Raw genomic sequence first — 18,700 nt, forward strand, 5'->3', positions numbered from 1 at the left:
AACAACTGACTCGATATACAAACGACATTGTTGACAACACAGATCAGATACGTTAACTATGTGGTAAACAGTCTACATCAGAAATATAAACATATTAAACATTTTTATTATGACGACGTCGGCTATATATTTGTTCTCATTAAAGTATATGTATCGAATGTATATTATTATTATTATTATTATTATTATTATTATTATTATTATTATTATTTGGGACAATGCTTGGCAGTACAGGGGCGCGGGGTTCAGTTCGGATCTGGGGTGCTGTGTGCGTGGAGTCTGTTTGTTCTCCCTGTGTTCAAGTAGGTTTTCCTTCCGTAGCGCACTTACCGATACCTTCATCGGTTGACCTGGCCCTGGTGTGGTGTTTCCGTATAAATCCCGTATAATACCGTTTTGCACTCCAGCTCTCCTTCGACCTCGTACTGGTTATGCCGATAATGCGGTTCTAAACTGTATTTTTATTTTCATTAAGGTGAAGCTAAAATATGACTTAGTATAATTCGTTTACATTACACTGCAGACGGAGTACTTAACATTAACCAGTCATTGGATTGGTTTGCTATTTTTCTTCACTGTGGTACAGCACAAGTAGAATATTCTTTTAAAGCCTATTGACTACATTATTCTTAAAGGAACAAGTAATACGTTTATTCCGTGCAGAAAAGAGAAGAAAGAAGACACAACGTTTCGGCCTTGGAGCCTTCTTCAGGTGTGAGAAAGACCACACCTGAAGTCTTTCTCACACCTGAAGAAGGCTCCGCGGCGGAAACGTTGTATTTTCTTCTCATTTTCAGCACGGAATAAACCTATTACTTGTTCCCTTGCAGCCTTAGCATGCTGACGCAGCTACCCACCTGGACATTATTCTTAAATACACATTGACTTTAACCTGGGCTTTGTTAAATGTTCTTTCGCAAGAATTAAATTAATATTTTCCCCCAAACCTTATTTCAGTAGTTCTAACAAACAAATTATTTTTGAAAAGTCAAATAATGAAAAACAGGTTTAATTTTTTTTAATCCAAGACTTTTTTACTGTCTTGCCTGCTTGGTGACCGTTTTTTTTTCTGTAACACGACATTTTTCCTGTGATAGTGAGCCACCCTTCTGTATTGGAATTATCCAGGCGACTGTCACCTCTGGACGGAGGTCTGTTGCCCTGGTTTACCGCAAGAGCGCTGGGAACGCGACTCTTCATCATAGCACCCCTCAATCTCTAGAGAGAAAACGAGTTCGAACCACAATCAACACCTTTACCAACAGTCAATCAAATTAATATACTCTCTGTCATTTTGTAAAATTATGTGTAGTATACTGTAGTTTACATGGAGTCACATTAGACGCAGTTTATTCAAAATATATATTTTATAAAACTAATAATTGTATAATAATAAAACTATTTATAAAACTAATTATTTTATAACAACTAATAAAATATATATTTTGAATTGAGGTGAAACAGTAATAAGGTAATACACACAAATATCCCTAGTTTCAATCTCAAAATACTTACACTGGAAAATACCTCCAGGAACACGGAAACTGAAAGAACAGGTTTCAGGAATTTAACATAACGAACGGAAAGACGCACACACACGCGCTTGTTACCAAAATAAGTTTATTTTGGGCTTTAAATCGGATTACATCACCTCATGCTGGCACTGAACAAACACAATGTTACAATTAACAACTGGAAATTTACAGGACAGACACAATAAAGACATTGAAAGGGTTCCAAATGATTTTCTCAATTATGATCAAATTTAATTCTATTTCATGGGCCTCGGGACGTTTTGTGTGAATTCTGCATCTATGTTTCTTATTGCATTTTCAGAAGTTGATATTCAACATTGCCCTGTATGCATGATGGCCTACGTGTAACTCCTATGAGAAGGTGCTGGATTCCGACATTGTGTCTGGATAAAATAATAAGGAATCAGAGCACAATAGCTCCACTATCCCCTCTCCATACAAGCATGTACAGTACAGCACAACACAACAAGTAGCACTGCAAGCTGTCACACAGCTACATGACTGAGGACCTTAGGGGACTCTGCTACATCCTGGAGTGGAGCTGCACTCTTCGAATTCTTCACACTCTGACATCTATGTGTGGAGAAGAGCACAGAGAGATATCCATCAGTATTACAGATCATTAGTGTTACATTTTTAGCATTACAGTGCACAACAGTAATTGACATTAGCACATTAGCCTGTCTTGGAACGAAACATTTATTAATCAAAACTATAAACTCCTACGGTTTACAAATAAGAACAGCATTGTTTTGACAGAAACAAACCGGAATAACCAAATGCCAATTACTTGCCTTGTCATTCCTAAAAAAAATAAAGCTAACTATTCTTTAAGTGATTTAATGGTTGAATATCAAATATATGTTTTGAATATCATACATTTGTGAAGTATTCACAAAAGCTAAGTGTCCCTTTAGTTAGTAAGGAGATATTATATCCTGTTTGACAAATGTCACCTACACATTCATTAAACAAAACAACAGGAACATGCAAGTGTTTTCCTTGGCCTTCAACCAAGCAAAATTCTGAACAAGTAATTCATATCATTCAACGGCCTGTGTAATTCCTTTTAGCTCTGAGGCTGGGTTTATTTGTCTGTTTGTTTATATTGTCTCAATACTCATTAATTACAAGCAATGTAAAATTCTCACGTTTTAATTATGCATTACTTATAAATGATTTCCACTGAGATATGCTTATTTATTTTATATTATAATATAAACCTACCCTAAAATATCAGGATATATCAGCTACAGTGATTTATAATAATATTATTAAAAACTAATTAATTACAAATGAAGAAAACAGGATATTCGTTTGCTTTATGAAATAAAGATAAAGACACTTTTTTTTGCCACCTTCAAAAAACAATGATAACCATTTACAGAAGAAATAACTATAAAGGGTTGTTGTAGCATAAGAAAAGTCCATACTAAAGAATGGTGTGTCAGCAAGGAGTGGTAACCACAGCTCTGGACCCCTGGACCCACATGTGCAGCATATTGTCAAAACATCTTTTTTTTTCACCTCAGAAATATCGCTAGAAAATGCCCTATGTTATCACTAACTGTGGCTGAAAAGCTGATCAACTCATTTGTGTTTTCACGAATTGACCACTGTAATGCTCTACTCGCTGGGGTATCTAAATCTACATTGAACAAACTGCAGTATGTCCAAAATTCAGCAGCCAGAATCCTGACCAGGTCTAGTGCAAGTGATCACATTACTCCTATCCTGGAGTCCTTGCACTGGCTTCCTGTCAAATTCCGTGTGCAGTTTAAAATCCTCATGCTCACCTAAGGCTCTGCATGGCTTTGCACCTCAGTACCTGTCTGAACTATTATCGCCCTACTCCCCACCTCGCAACCTTTGCACTTCTAATTCTGAGTCTACACTCTGTGGGTGACAGGGCCTTCTCCCGTTATGCCCCCAAGCTCTGTGGTTTGGATCCTAGAGCCTTTTTTCTCTCCACTATAGAAGGGTAAAATCTGGTAGTCTGCATCTAAATGAGAGATAAACAGTACCAGCACTGAGGAGCCCTTCATTCACACAAGTGTTTAGTTACCCAATCAAACATATTACAGGCACACCTTAATCAACTTAACAATTGATCTCAGTTTTCCAGCACATTTTAAACCGATAAAATACATGCTACTGGTTTGGTGGAAGAGATAACAACTGTGCTGCTCTTCAGAATGACGCCTTGGCTCAAATTACTGGTAGCCTGTCTCCTATAAAAAACCTACCTTGATTCTTTTGCCTGTTTTTCACACAGTACACAAATTAACAGCACTCTATGAAAGCAGCAGGACAAAGTCTTGAGCAATTTGTGGACAACAGAGAAGACTACTTGTCTACAGGCATACACATTGTGTCAATAGGATTACAGGGATTACAGTGATTTCCTGAAAGCAGACAGATCCTGCTTCTATTTCAGTGTTATTGAGAGGTGGCACAATAATCAATAAAATGCCCGAATAAACTAATAAACTACTGTATGCTGCCCTTTTCCCTCTTCTGAACTATGTAAAGCAGCCTAAATAGCCCCAAAGCAGAACCTTTTCTCCTGTGCCTGTTTAGTGCCAGAACCTGAGGCAGGGTCCTCTTTTAGTAAGAGACTCTCAGTCAAGTCACCAACCAAACAGACAAGATTACTGGAGGTAACTGCGGCAGGAGTCAATAGAGACAAGACCAGACCTGGTTTTAGCTTAGCTTCACCTATACCATAGTGAGAGCAGGAGAGTCAGATAATGGAGGAGCGTCAGCCTTGAACTCAGAGAGAAGCCACCTCATTTTTTTAGCCTCTGCAATCCTGCCCAGTGTGACCACGTGACTGTGGCGAAGATGGAAAGGAGGGTAGGAGCACTCCTGTTGACATTCCTCTGACTTCCAAGGTACTGTAGCCCCATCCAAACAGAAAAACAGATAGGTTACTCCAAGCATTCTACATTATCCTGGGGTCAGCTTGTAACACAGCCCAGAAAAGATCAAACAGGTAAATTCTTGGGCTAAAAGGAATATCCTACCAGGCTAATAACACTTACGCTAATAACACAGGTTGATATAACTAAATCTTAGATCTCAAACAGACAAAGGAGTGAGGAGGCCCTATTCAAGTAGTCAAAATCCTCAAATGCTTTGATACCTTTAACCCTTTTGATTTCTTCAGAAACAACAGCGAAACACAGACAGGAGAACACAAATGTAAGAGGAACTAAAGAATCTTAAGAAACACAGATATTAGGAAACTAAGAGAAAATGCATATTACAACGAGAACAGTGGGTGCTTTACACAACGGGCTGTAGAGTCTTGAACAAGCTACCTAGTCATGTTGCCTATGTCTATGCAGCAGCATGGTCATTTCTAATGTGATAAGGTCCCAGTGTCTCTGCATAGAATGCTACCAATTACTGGTGCATAAATCTTTTCAGACTTCAATTCAGTATCATGTTGAGCAGAATGAATGTTGTTACAGTTAACTATTATGAAATGCAATGTGTTTTTTGACATGGTGACATGTCACTAAGGGCATGCAGAAGAGAGATGGAGATCAGCTTTTACCCAAGTAAAATTGTTAAGTTTTCACAGAGCAAGCAAAAATTTAAAAGTGTAAATGTAAAATGTGATTAACCAATTTTAGAATGTGTTCAGACACAGTGTGGGATATGGCACAGCGCAATGGGTAAGTCTCAGGACTCGCAACTGAGAGATGAGTTCAAGATCCTGGTGCAGGTGTTGGTGTTGTTCCCTTGAGTGAGGCAGTTTACCCCATGTGCTCCAGTCCACACTGCTGTATAAGTGGGGACCAACATTGCTGGAGGCAGTCCTTGCAATGGTGTCACAAGCAGGGGGATTCATGTTGTCTCAGTCTGCGTAAACAGGAGGAACTCTGGCCTGAAGAGCCACTATTTACTGGTGTGAATCTTACTTTTGTCTTAATAAACAGTATCATCCCATGAACACAAAGTGGCTCTGATGACATACAGTATAGTGCTTCTTGGGGTTATTACATTTCTAGACCTTTCAACTGCCTGATGTGTATTTGTTTATATATCACTTGTACATCTATATATAACTTTGTATCCTTAAGCATGGCAAATATGTTTCTAATCTTTTTACAGATGATTCAGACAATTTACCTGTCTTTTTCACAAGTTCTTGAGTGGAAAAGTTACACTTTCTCTGCCTTTATGTCATATCGATTTGTCTTTATCAACGCACACTTAACCTCAGCTCAGTAGTCATACTGGGATTCTCATTTGCACACTTCTATTTGTTGCTTTGGCACTTGCTGGTCATTTTCCGTCATGTTAAATGAGCCACGATGTGACTGTCTCGTTATTTATGCTGATGGTGGCTTAATGACGTGGTAAAAATGCTGTCCCTGTGTTTTAAGCAGGTCCATATCACCCTCTAACCTACTTTGTAACCTACTTTGATACTTAAAACACCAAGGATGAAAAGCAAAGTCGTGAAGAATGCCAGATGGGATGGAATGTTTGAAGAACAGTTCTCAGTTTAAACACAATGTTTTCTATCAGGTTTATAAGATTTATTCCATAACAAAGCAGTTTCTGTAATACCAGAATACCTACAGTAGAGTCAATTCCACCCAATACAACAAGCATAAAAGGCTGCACTGAGGTACAGCAGGACAGGAATCCATAGTCAGCTGCCATCGATAAATCAATAGTAATCCTGACTAGAGCTATCTCAGTACAGTGTATCAGTCTGGACCCAGAGTTAAATAGCTTAATCTGTGAGTTTATTTCAGAATGAGCTATTCAGTTATCTTTGCTAAAACACTTAAGTTAGAAACTGGATGATAATTTGAGAACTGGCTGGTGTCTAAGATCTGCTAAGGGCCAATAAGGAATAATTCCAGATCTTAATGATTTATTGACAACAGGACAGAGAATATGAAAATTTAGAGAAAGCAAGAGAGTGATAACAGGATCCAAGGAACCCGTAGCTGCTGAGGAAAGGCAATACGAAGCTCTGCAAGATGCACAAAGCTTGAAGGTACATACACCATTCTCAGAAGTGGGAAGTATAAGTCTGACTCATGTAATCAATCTTCCCTTCTTCAGATAACTTCCCAAAAACTGTGGCCTCATGGCCATCAGTTCATTACTGTAGGGTTGCTGGTGTTGTTGGAAGTTAAGTTAATGAACAGCATCTCTCCGTATACATTCATGAAAACGCACAAATTTCATTTCATTGAGCAAAGCTGGGTGTTATACCAAGGGGTGAGATGTGTGAATTATACTTCTCTAGCTTTTCCTGCAGCTACACACTTTAAAATTCTCCCAGGGGGAACTTAAAAATGTACTGGAGTCCTCAGGAATAGCGGACAGGAAGTCGCTGATAGCAGAACTTCAACAGCTTGAAAAGACAATCTGAATTAATAAGCCTGATGAATAAGCTGCAAACGTAACAATACACTTTGGTTTGTGAAGTGCCCGTTTCAAGGATGTACAGATCACTAACAGGCAGATCATGGCTGATAATACAATACGGTATGTGACCTTTGTCATGAGAGGGTACAATATATTCAAATTCCGAGTAAAGCGAGAAAGGAGAAAATTCTGACAACATTCTTTACAATGCTTTATTTTGAGAATCCAGCTTTGACAGAATTATATCTGTTCACTGAAATTGTCCATAAAATTGTATGTAAAAATTGGTTACTGCCTAAAAATCCACTTTTCCCTTTGGCAGTGCAGACACTAAAGTCACTGCCAGTGTAGAAAATCCTATTTATTTGCATGGGGAAAAAAAACTACTGAGACTGAGCAAGTGACAAATAACAGGCCATTCATGAGGCACACTGAAGGGAAGGAAATAGGCAGTTAAGTGAAGCATGTTTACATTAAAATCACTTATACCAATTTAATGCCATTTTTCTTTCTGTGGTTTTAAAACTGAGATTATCATGAATTTTATGCTTTCATTTTTAAAATTTTAAATGCAGTAACATGGCACTTAATATCTCTAGTTCAGTATGTGATGAATAATAAAACTATTTTTAATCATGTAATCTAACCAAGGATAGAAAGAGTCCGAACAGAATTCAAAACTTTACCTTTTAATGACCAGCTGTCATAGATTTTATTAATAGGTAATTTTACAAATATTTTAATAATATAAAAATGTCTCTAACTACATATATTTCTTTGTACTGCTATCGTGGCTTTTTAATGGTGTACTTTATTATAAATTCTGGACTAGCGTGTTAAAACGTGTTGTGTTCTGCAACTTCCTAAATGACGAAGAAATGACACGGGACTGACTTTTTCTTTCTTCCCTGAAGACACTGTAAAGTTTAAAAAGTAAGTGGTTCAGGCTATGTTGTCATGAATGGAATTGTTCTAAGGATTATCCAGAATTCTATAGTGCACACAATACTGCTAAATGAGGTATGTGGTATTTCTGCTATGACACTATGTCATACCTTATTGCACTAGTGTGGGTTTTGCGGAGGTCTGACTTGGCTTTCAAAGGCGGTCTTCCAAACTCCATTGGCTTCCTCTTGCTCGGAAAGCCCGGGTGGGTATATGTGTTTGGAACAAGATGGGCTGGTATCTGAAACTCAGCTGAAAGAAAGACATTGATCAGGCTGCTTACAAAAAAACACAAACACAAATTATCCACGGTAGGATTACAGATTACCTTACAGAGGTAGGATTTCTACTTTGTGATGTTCCTTGGGCAAATAAAGGTGAGAAAAGCAGCAAGACAAAACAACAAACTCAGAAAAATATTATTGAATATGTTAATAGCTACTCATTTGTATTTGACATTGTATGAAGTCAATGAAAATATTGGATTATTCAGTGATTTTACTTCCACACAATTTAACATAAAAAAATAATGGAAACCCCTGCACAAAAGATCTTGAACAGATATCAAATGTAAATCGAATATTATACCACTAGTAAAAACTGATCTGTTTTGAATGAAGCATCTACGTATTCACTACGATTTACATTGGAATGTAATTAGAGATGCAAATTTGCATTTAGCGTACATCTAGGGTGTGCTTTATAATATGTGTGTCATACTGTATATGCATTCATTGCTCTTTACAAGCAGGCCTCGTAATAGCTATTGGTCAAATAGAGACTGCCTGAGGTTAATCTAGGCTTTTATTTAAATATGTAGGAATGCCCCACATGGTATGAAACATGGCTCCATAGACCTTCATTTCAATCACAGTATTTCTGAAATAATATCAATCGTTCTAGAACACTCACAAGGCTTTGAATAGGTGGTTTGTTCGCCTATTAGTCTGTCCTCTTTGCTTTTCCTCTTGGCCTCTTTTGAAGCTTTCCACTTTATTAGAAACTGTCTGGACAACTCGTTAATCTCCTTCCCATCAAGGACCTCTGCAAAACAGGGTTCATCAAGAGCAAAATGTTTAAAGAAATCCCGGCTAAAATAAAAAGGCACTGCGTTTTTACTTTCTGAATCAGTTATGGATTATGTTAATCATAATACCTTTTCCTTTCAGAAATTAAGAACAAAGTCAACCACAGCTCAATAATGCAATATCTTGCTATTTATGAATGTTCAGTTTTTACTACACTTTGTTTTCCATGAGGCTTGAATCGCCCAGAAAGTTAAATCATGAGCTAACAGACTCACAATAGCAATACTTTGTTGCTTACAATATTTCACAGTACAAATATTAACTATGAGAAACATTGAAACATTCTCAGAAGTAAAAACTAAACCCTACCATAAAAAACCTTTAACTGATTAACTTTATGATTATCATATGATCATATAAGTATGATGTATCACATTTACATTTCACTTACATGTAAGTTTTGTTAATATGCTAAGTATAGCAAAATAGCAAACTGTAAGGACCAGGCATATACAGTAATTTACCAGTAGTGTGTGGGGTTTGATTAAATGAAACTTATGTCTTAAAATGGTGAGAGTGATCTGCTTTCTTTTTGTTTAGAGTGTAGAATGCATTGCAATATCAGAATGTTCCTTAAAAAGCTTGTCACAATCAAAAAGACTAAGTTTCATCATGTGTGCTATGGAATTTGAATTAAAAAAATAGTAAATTATCAAGATAAATGGAGTCCATCTTTGAACAGAATAATCAGAAAAAGTAATTAATGACAAACTTGATTTTCATCTCAAGCAATTATGAATAGAATTTTAAAATAATATCAATTTAGTCACATTTTAAAGGTTTTAGATAAGATGCTAGCTATATGAATTTTTAAACACACACTAAAGAAGTGTTAAATTACAGCACATCCATCTTAAAATGTAAATACATCTCACCACATAAAAGGAGCAAAATAAAGCCATTGAAAGTGCTTATTGCCACAAAGAGTCCTTAGTCAACTCGTTGTGACTTCATATTTTACAGTTATGCTGATGTACAACTAAAACATGAAAATATTTATCTCCTTTTTTGTATCAAATGCTTCAGTTTTATATGCTGAGAGTCAATGATTAATACTGACATCCTGCCATTTTCTTACCAAGATTCTTGCACACAAGTATCAGTCTGTCCCTGAACTTGGTTTTATGGCATACTGGATTTCCACTCAAATCCATTCGCCACAGCTGGGGCCACTGGCTGAAAACCAGCTCTAACTCCTGGGATTGTACAAGAGAAACACCATAAATCGAATCAAGACAAAATACAGTATTATTCTGAAAACACTGCAAGAAATTAAACAGATGAAACTATGTGACAGTAATTAAAAAATGTATAGTAGTAACGTAGTAGTATCAGTAAGGCAACTTGATCATTTTACAAAGAAACAACTAAATTAGGTACAAAAACTTTTTAGGGTGCTGAAAGTAAATGAACTAATCTTCGAGGAGGACACCAGCTTGTTTTAATAAATTGTGTCTCCTCATATCACGTAACTCTCGAGTTACCTCGGCGCTGCTTCCAGAACACGCTGCCCACCGTGTATGTTTATCTAAAGGAACATTAATCCAGGGTGGAAATATGATTACTCTCTGGACACGCTCTGATTGTCCGTTGCCTTCCTGTCTCAGCTAAAGTGCTTCCACTTTTCAGGCGATCTGTAATCAGTTCTAAAGGGACCCCTCTCTGCGGCGCGCTCTCGGCTTTGATAAATGGATGTGTCAGGCCCGTCACTCAGAGGGGCTCGCTGCAAAATACTGAGCTGTAAATTATATTCCGCGTGCAAGTGCTGGGTGTACCAGCAGCGGCCCTGCGCTCGGTTAATGATGACCATTGATGAACCTGTATTTGACCAGCGCTTCGATCCTGATCCACTGCGTCTAGCTCAAAAGCACTAACTGGGTCTGCAGATACCAATTTGTCACCCGGCTGACTGCCTGTCATAATCTATTTAAGAAAATCTATAATTTTTTCCTCTGGTTCCTGACTAAATTGTGTGAAGAAAAGATTGATCTTTTGGAGGTAGTGACTTTGTACAATCAATAATGGGCAGAGGTTGTATACATTATAGAAGATATCTGATAAATGTTGGGCTTCTTTGATGCGTGTACAGCAATTATATGCAGTCTGCAATGTGACGGTTAAATGTTTGTATTATTTGTCAAAGTTATCTAACTCCATAAACTCAGAGCGCCACCTCACTGTTTACATAGAAATGCAGAGTGAAATTTTAAAACTCAGTTTGAACCTTTTGGTTTATACAACCTTCCACAGGACATCTGTAGTTTTTTGAATGATCTTTGCAATTAAGAATGTTCGAAGAGTTTACAGTAGGCCGACAGTCCCAGTACCTGTTACAAAAGAAACTAAATCTTGACTGCAAATTAATACCCCATAACTAGTCCTAAGTGTGTTGAAAATCGAATGTACCATTCTCTGGAAAAACAGACCGTTTATAAAAAAAAGACCATGCTTGTATAAGTTGTCAGCAAAGTCAGCCCCATGGGAAATTCTTGCTGATTTGTTGAATAATTGTGACCCTGTGCTCGCACACAAAGACAGAGAACTCTCTGCCCGACTCTCAGGATTTGGTTTTCTAAGTCCCCAATCACCATATCATTTCAAGCATTACTGAAGAATGTATCTTTATTATGGAAACAAGCTCTGTTTACAGTGTATTACAGAACATCTGTACTTACATACAGCTCATGTTCATTTTAAAGAGTGAAAATACTCCAACAATTTTGTTTTTCTGTTGGTCCACTTCCACACAAGACAAAAGCTGAAACATTTGCATATTATTTGAGGAACATTGGCCCACACTTAGTTTTCCTTTTCAAAGGCTAAGAAATTATTAATGATAACTTAGGATCTTAGGTAAATGTCTATGGGATCCTTAAGTATTAATCACAATCTATTTCATTTATAATTTGTGTTGATCAGGATTTTATGAGATGCTGATTTTTCCTCCTTTATTTTGAAACTGTACATTGTTTTTGATTTGGGCTTTACAACTAAAATTAATCAGTAAATAAAATTAAAATATACTATTTAATAATGAATGTGGATATATTAGAGAAGCTTTTATATATAAAAGCCTGTAATAATTAATAATTCAAAGCAAGTTATTTGTTAATTGCCAAAGCTAGGAAATGCTCTTTTTACCTTTATATCTTTAAGCTGATTATCTGCAGCATCAAACTGAGTGAGGTTCTTCAGAACGGCCAGTTCTTTAATTTCATCAATGTGGTTGTTGCTGATGTTGAACACACACAGAGAATCCTACAGACAACGCAGACAGATCAAATGGTCAAATGGGAGAATGTTTTAAAAACAGAATCTAAGCTACGTAGATACATTCTCTTTTAGGTTGACAAGTTTTGGGGTTTCATAAGAAAAATTAGGAATAGTGTTAGCATAAAATATTGTAACAGTGTAACAAATGGAAACCTTAAGAGCTTTGACTAATTTGTATTTATCATTCACAAGTATTTATGTTATTTACAATGTTATTTTCATGTTTTATAATTATTGTGCATTTGAAGTGGACAGCTAGTCCTGGCTTTGATTTCTTTGAATACAGTCCAACTCCAGTGCCTGTAATCCAGGAGGACTTTAAATCTCATACTGCACACTATGTGCACCCAAGGCATAGAGCTGTAACCACATTCACCATTCCTAAACAAACTCACACGGTACATCTTCTACTGCTAATGCTGCAGGATCTGTAAGGTACACAGTAAATTACAGCAGACTCACATCTATTAGTCAAATCTCTCTCTGTTTATAGTGTATGCTACCAGAATAATATTCAATTTTCTATTAATAACTAGAAGAAAAAATACAAGATTTTTCATCTGACCTCATTTCTGTCAAGTTGCATTTTTTTAATTTAAAGATATTTTTTTATTACTGTGTTTTGTACTTACACTGTTTGTGATCAGTTATACTATCTGAACAACACTTTTAATTGTACATGTCAGGGGATTTTAAATTCTCTCAACTTAAGTATATTTAGTAAAAAACAACCCTAAGGCTGTGATTATGTAGTATTTATGTTACAAAACAAATACAACACTAATCTCTATCTTTGTACTACTCACATAAACTTTTAAACTCAGCAGTAAACGTCTGTAATTTTATAATTCAAATGACAAATGCAAATGAAAGTCAGCAACTCACCATAATCATCTTGGATTTAACACTATCCAGGACAATCTGACACTTTTATAATAATATTTATCATTTAGGCAATGTCAATGTTTATTCAGTCAGGAGCATTGACATCATCAGTATCACACCTGATGTTACATATTTATTTTTAAATTCAACAAAAAATTAATTACATTTCATTTTTTTAATACAAGCCAGCATTCAAGCTAAATCCTTTCTTCTGATCTGATTTAGTGTCTACTTTGTAAAGTCCCAAAGTTCGAATGTAAATAGGTTCCAGTTTCAAATTAATGCAGATCAAGCCACTATTCTCAACTATAACAAAAAGGGATTAAACATTATACAACACTAAACATTATTATAAAAAAATTATAAAACATTATACAGTTTTAATCCAAAAGGTTAATACAATTCCTTACTGGAGAATATCAGAGACATTAGACATTAAGCATGAAATTATAATTACATCTTGGATGTACTCTACACAATAATAATCCTACATACAGACAAACTTAGATAAATCACATATTTAATTTTGGGAACAGTAAGTAATCACAAAATTGGTGCTTTTGATCTAATGTGAACTGTGTTGAAAGCATCCTTAACCTCACAGCCCACCCTGTCCTAAAGGAGTCAAACAGACCTGAGAGCAAGACAGACAAAGCAGCGGTCAGTCAATCTTACAGAGAGCGAGCGGAGTGTCCTGGGATCAAACAGGAGCTTCTCCCCACGGGGCAGCTTCTGGCTCTCAATGTGCAGCTCCGTCAGCTCCTTCAGGTTCTCGAGCCCTTCCACCACTGTGATGCAGTTCCCTCCCAGGTACCTGAGACGCAAAACACAGGTCTCTGTGCACTGCTCGGCTCGCTGCATTTTCCTCACAGGCAAACCTGGCATCAACCAGTCTCCAAACTCATTTACCCACATTTGCAGAAACTGCAGTTCAGCAAATGTGAAGGAGATGTACAGGGCCTCTGGCCTGGAAGGCATTCAAAATCCTTAAAGGCACTGACAAAGTCAGCCCAAAATCAAGAGCGAGAAATGAAGCCAAGGACTACAGGTGGAAACTACAAGGAAAGTGCACTGACAGCCAATAACAGGAAGCACTTCTTTATGTAAAGGGTTGTGAGAGTATGGAACAAGATACCCAGCCATGTTGTTGGAGCTGACACTTTGGCTTCTTTTAAAGAAATGGCTGGATTAGATCCTCTGATCAAGTAACTACTAACTACCAAATGGACAAGAAGGTCTTAACAGCCTCCTCCTGATTATAACCTTTTTCATCTTCTGATCCTCAACAATCATCAATCGGTTTGGACGGATGGGCTGTCTGTATACTCACAGTTTGGAGAGCTTCTGAAGGGCTGACAGGTTCTCAATGAGTGTGATGTTGTTGTTCTGCATGTACAGGTGAGTGAGGTTGGATGCAAAGCCAAGGTTACAGATCTGTGTTATTTGATTGTCATACAAATAAAGGACTGTTAGGTTCCTGCAGACGGAAAGGTCATCCTGCGAGAGACAAGAACACAAGTGTTACTCCGTATGACAAAATGTATACAATTCTGTTCCGGCTTCTTGGATTGCAGACTGTGTTTTGTGAGAGTATGGAACAAGATACAGTACCCAGCCACGTTGTCGAAGCTGATACTATGGATTCTTTAAAGAAACCGAGACCACATTGACCCCAGGTACAACCAGATACTCACAATATCTTCAATATTCCTGTTGGAAAAATTCAGGTGAGTGAGCTTCTTGAGGTACTGCTCCAGAGCCTCATTTCTTTTGTTTTTCCCATGAGCACTAGTCCTGGCAATTAGGTCCACGCTGAGACGGACCATAATGGCTGGTCAAGGGGAGACGAGGACTGACGACGGGTTTTCAGTTTTGTTAAGCACTTCTCACTGAAGAATGCCAAAAGAAATCCTGCAAAAGAAAACAGGTGTATTAAGAGCTATACCATATGTTGTATCCATACATTGACATATAACATTAATTTCATTCCAAAGACTCTCTAAAGAATACAAACAAAAATACAAATGTACTGTACAGTGCGATTCATGTAGGTACTCAGGTACTATATAATTGTGCATAAATTGTTATAATGAACGTTCAATGGTAAGAATGTTAAGAGCAAATGAAAAAAGTGAAAATGATGAATGTCACATTCAATAGCTTTTGTTAAACACAAAGTTTGTTTAACACAGTTAAAGGCTACTGGGTGCAAAATCTTATTACTTGACTTAAAAAGAATACAAAGAGCAGAGAGAAAGGTGAAGCTGAGAGCTTTAAGCTTCACCCCAGTTTGTGTTCCAAGCATTATTATACTCCCACTGCAGGCCTAGAATAAAAGGGGCCTTTATTTAAATACTCCGGAGATTTTTCTATTGGTCTGACCTAAAGACATCTGAGACTCCCACGTGCATGTTCAAGAAATTAGCCCTTTGCATATTTGCATATTTTGTGCATAAATCACAGGTTTGTCTCAAGCTTCTCTATGAGTCTGTTTCACTTAAAATTAAAATAGAAAAAGAGTCCTCGAATGCTGGGATCCATAAAATACACTTTTGACTGAGAACTGCATGAAGCCCTGCATGGCCATTTATCTACATCTACAAGTAACAATCGCATATCAACAGTCTGGCTGACGAGGATGGCTTTTTCACACTTGATCTAGGGGCATCAGACTGAGAAGAGACTGATATGAAAGCTTCACACTGAGAAAAAGGCCCTCCTGTTTCATGGCCACTCGGGTAACATCAGGCATCTCAGTAATAGCACACAGAACCTCAGAGATGGGAGTAAATTAATGCAGTTTCCTGTGTACCTTTGGTTTACATAATTGCATGGCAAGAAAAAGAAAATGAACACCCACCCCTGGAACACAAGACATTTGGAAAACCAATGATGGATGTGTTTTGATATTAAAATGCTAGCAAACCCCCCCGTATGCCTGACACTTAGCAGTTGAGGATTTTTACGCAGTGTGAATTCCTCCTGATTAATATTTAAACCTAATTATTAGTGAATTGGGGAATGAAACCAAGTATGGTTACTGAGACAGTTGAGCTTTCAGGTGAGCTTTTGCAGGGTATAATATTACGGAGCCTGCAAATGCAGGAAACTTGCATACAGTAGCACTGAAAAGCCTGTTTCACTACTGCACAATTTAAAACTGTTTGAATTAAGCTTTCTAAAACAGAATTAAGAGCTTGAAAATGAAAGCAGTTTTATATAAAACTTATCTATTGTATACAATTTTCCATGCTTTGTCTCTGACAAAGGTTTCAAAATATAAGCTATTGAGCCTAACAAAAAATCCAGTGAGCCACTGAATATTTATCCTTTAAAATACCTCGAGAAAGAAACAGCAGTCTCCTTCATAATGAATCATTACTGATAATTGTTAATAATCTATTTTCAATAACGACCAATTAATCATTAACCAATTGATCACTAATTAATATGATTCAATTAATCATCATTTTTATTGAAATGTAAACTGACCAGGATTTAAAAAATTGATACTGAATAACTGTAATCTGTTTTTACATTGCATTCCATGCTAAAGTAGGCCAAACACTATTGATACTGCAGTTCATGTGAATTTAGAAAGATGGATTTGTCTGTTACTTTGCCATATTACTTTTTTGTCATTCGCTTATGGTAAAACTACAGTACTTGTCTCACTGCACTTTGTATTGTTTTCCAAGAATAATAAAAATAGTTTTGCAGCTTCATAACATCTTTAGAAAATGTTTTGAAATAGCAGATGTTATTTTTTCTGGTTTATTGTATTTTCTGTAGGAAGATTTGGGATCTTTACTCTGGACTATTTAAAGCCAAAGTGAGCGAAACCCCCATGGATTTTCTTTCAGATCTTGAAAAGAGAGAAAATAAAGTATCTGCATCTGCGTCTGCCAATTTTGTTATTATGATTTAAAAATAAAATCTTGACAGGTTTAGGCCTACATCATTTCACGAGGTAAAAAGTCAGTAAAGCACATTCTGTTTTGTGGAGCACCTGCTAGACACCTTAAACAACACATTTTTTATTTAAACGAAAAAAAAAACTAAACAGTTGATGGATTTTCAGGAAAAAAATATTTTTGGTGCCATTTAATAAACCGCTTAAGACTGCTGTCTTTGGTACGTACACACACACACAGAAAAGGACAGAATTACATTCATTATATACAGAATTACATTCATTATACTACACACAAAATGTAACCAATACATTATGGCATTGAAGACGTTTCCAGTTCTTGTAAATTTACAAAAGTAAAGGCGCTATTTGATTCTTCAGTTTAAAACAAATCGCTTTTGCCAGAGACTTACACACGTATTTAAACACCTCAGTGACAACTGACACTGAAGACAGTACGAAAACAGTTCGGTTTCTGGTTTACCTTGATACATCTTGTAGCGTCAATGGCCTTTTAATAACAAACGCAAAAACTCTTCGGCTACGTAAAGAACATACAAGCGAATCAGAGCTAAAAAATAAGCAATACTAATGAATGACAATGAAATACAATTCGTTTGATTAGATAAATAATACTATCTGTCCCGTAATCCATTTCACCAGTCCTCATCCAACACACAATAAATTCAACAGATGAAAGACAATTTCAAAGTCGAAAGTAATATTCGATTTACCTGCTGCGTTGTTATATAGCACCCACAACTACGCGTCACAAGTCAGAAACGGCTTTCCCCCTACCTTTTAAATGCACTCAGAATTAACCCTGGCTGTCCATATCGTTCCCCTCAAGATGAAACGAGAGCAAACGTCGCATTTTTTATCTGCAACAGGAGCTACAAGCGCTGCTGAGCTCTGCGCCTTGTTTGGAGAAGTTTCGGAGCTGGTTGCTATAGAGACGGAACGCTGGGAGACCGCGTGTGGGCAAAGCGGGGCTCAGTTAAAGAAATAAAACACCACCTTCAAATACCACAGTAACAGCGACATTGTTCGAGATTTTGAGTAATAGTGCATAAACATTTAATGTTGCAACTTTTTTTTGTTTGTTTTTCTCACTACTTTCTTACCAGTAATATTCCTGGGGGTATTTTGGAAAGATGGTTCATAAAATAGTAGTCAAATGTGCCGTGTTAACTGAAGGATTTACAGTATGTTTTGTTTTCCTGCTCAGCGAATTAAATAGGTTAGGTTAATGTTGAATATAAATGCATGTCGCAATAGGAAAAAAAAAAGTATTTGAGTGTAACATTTTCTTCGCCTTATTCCGAAAGAAGAGAAGTGTGCAACACTTAACCGTTTAACCCGCTCAGATTACGTGTTTTGTTGTCGTATAAAGTAACGGATTGTCAACCAGAAAATGGTTCATTTTTCAGTTTCATTAATTTTCATTACTAGTATAGTATATATACTAGTTAGCGTTTTCTAATATAAATTCAAGAAAAATAATTAAAACAGTCCCCTTAGCCATCTTATTAAAATTCTTTGTAAATGTAAATCAAGACCAATTTTATTCACCGTGCTTTCGTCTTAACCATGTTTTTTTACCCTTTTAGAACAACTAAACTGATAAAATACAATACTGATAAATTAATTTACAAATATAT

General features: G+C 36.7%; 1 protein-coding gene across 2 annotated transcripts; it reads right to left on the bottom strand.

Annotated features, from left to right (window-relative positions):
* Positions 1–1,602: 1,602 nt before the first annotated feature.
* On the bottom strand, positions 1,603–17,980 carry ppp1r42 (protein phosphatase 1, regulatory subunit 42). Of its 2 annotated transcripts, none has more exons than XM_015353387.2 (9): positions 17,838–17,980; positions 14,821–15,037; positions 14,457–14,623; positions 13,802–13,940; positions 12,110–12,226; positions 10,047–10,164; positions 8,793–8,924; positions 7,991–8,132; positions 1,603–2,108 (listed from the first exon to the last, which is right to left on the bottom strand). In XM_015353387.2, exons 2-9 carry the CDS (start codon positions 14,950–14,952, stop codon positions 2,021–2,023), a joined length of 1,035 nt encoding a protein of 344 aa, XP_015208873.2. In that variant the 5' UTR covers positions 14,953–15,037; positions 17,838–17,980; the 3' UTR covers positions 1,603–2,020. The 2 variants fall into 2 exon arrangements, with proteins under 2 accessions (XP_015208873.2, XP_069047642.1); XM_069191541.1 differs by having other exon boundaries at positions 17,774–17,980.
* Between the last annotated feature and the right edge of the window lie 720 nt (positions 17,981–18,700).

Source organism: Lepisosteus oculatus, chromosome 6 (assembly GCF_040954835.1).
Source record: "Lepisosteus oculatus isolate fLepOcu1 chromosome 6, fLepOcu1.hap2, whole genome shotgun sequence".
Classification (NCBI taxonomy): Eukaryota; Metazoa; Chordata; class Actinopteri; order Semionotiformes; family Lepisosteidae; genus Lepisosteus; species Lepisosteus oculatus.

What these genes read in the sequence shown, in the direction of transcription:
- ppp1r42 (XM_015353387.2), bottom strand. Translation starts at nt 14,952, where the DNA reads ATGGTCCGTCTCAGCGTGGACCTAATTGCCAGGACTAGTGCTCATGGG. An exon ending in ACAGGAATATTGAAGATATT is followed by an intron (nt 14,624 to 14,820) that starts GTGAGTATCTGG and finishes TGTCTCTCGCAG; the next exon opens with GATGACCTTTCCGTCTGCAG. An exon ending in CTTCAGAAGCTCTCCAAACT is followed by an intron (nt 13,941 to 14,456) that starts GTGAGTATACAG and finishes TTTGCGTCTCAG; the next exon opens with GTACCTGGGAGGGAACTGCA.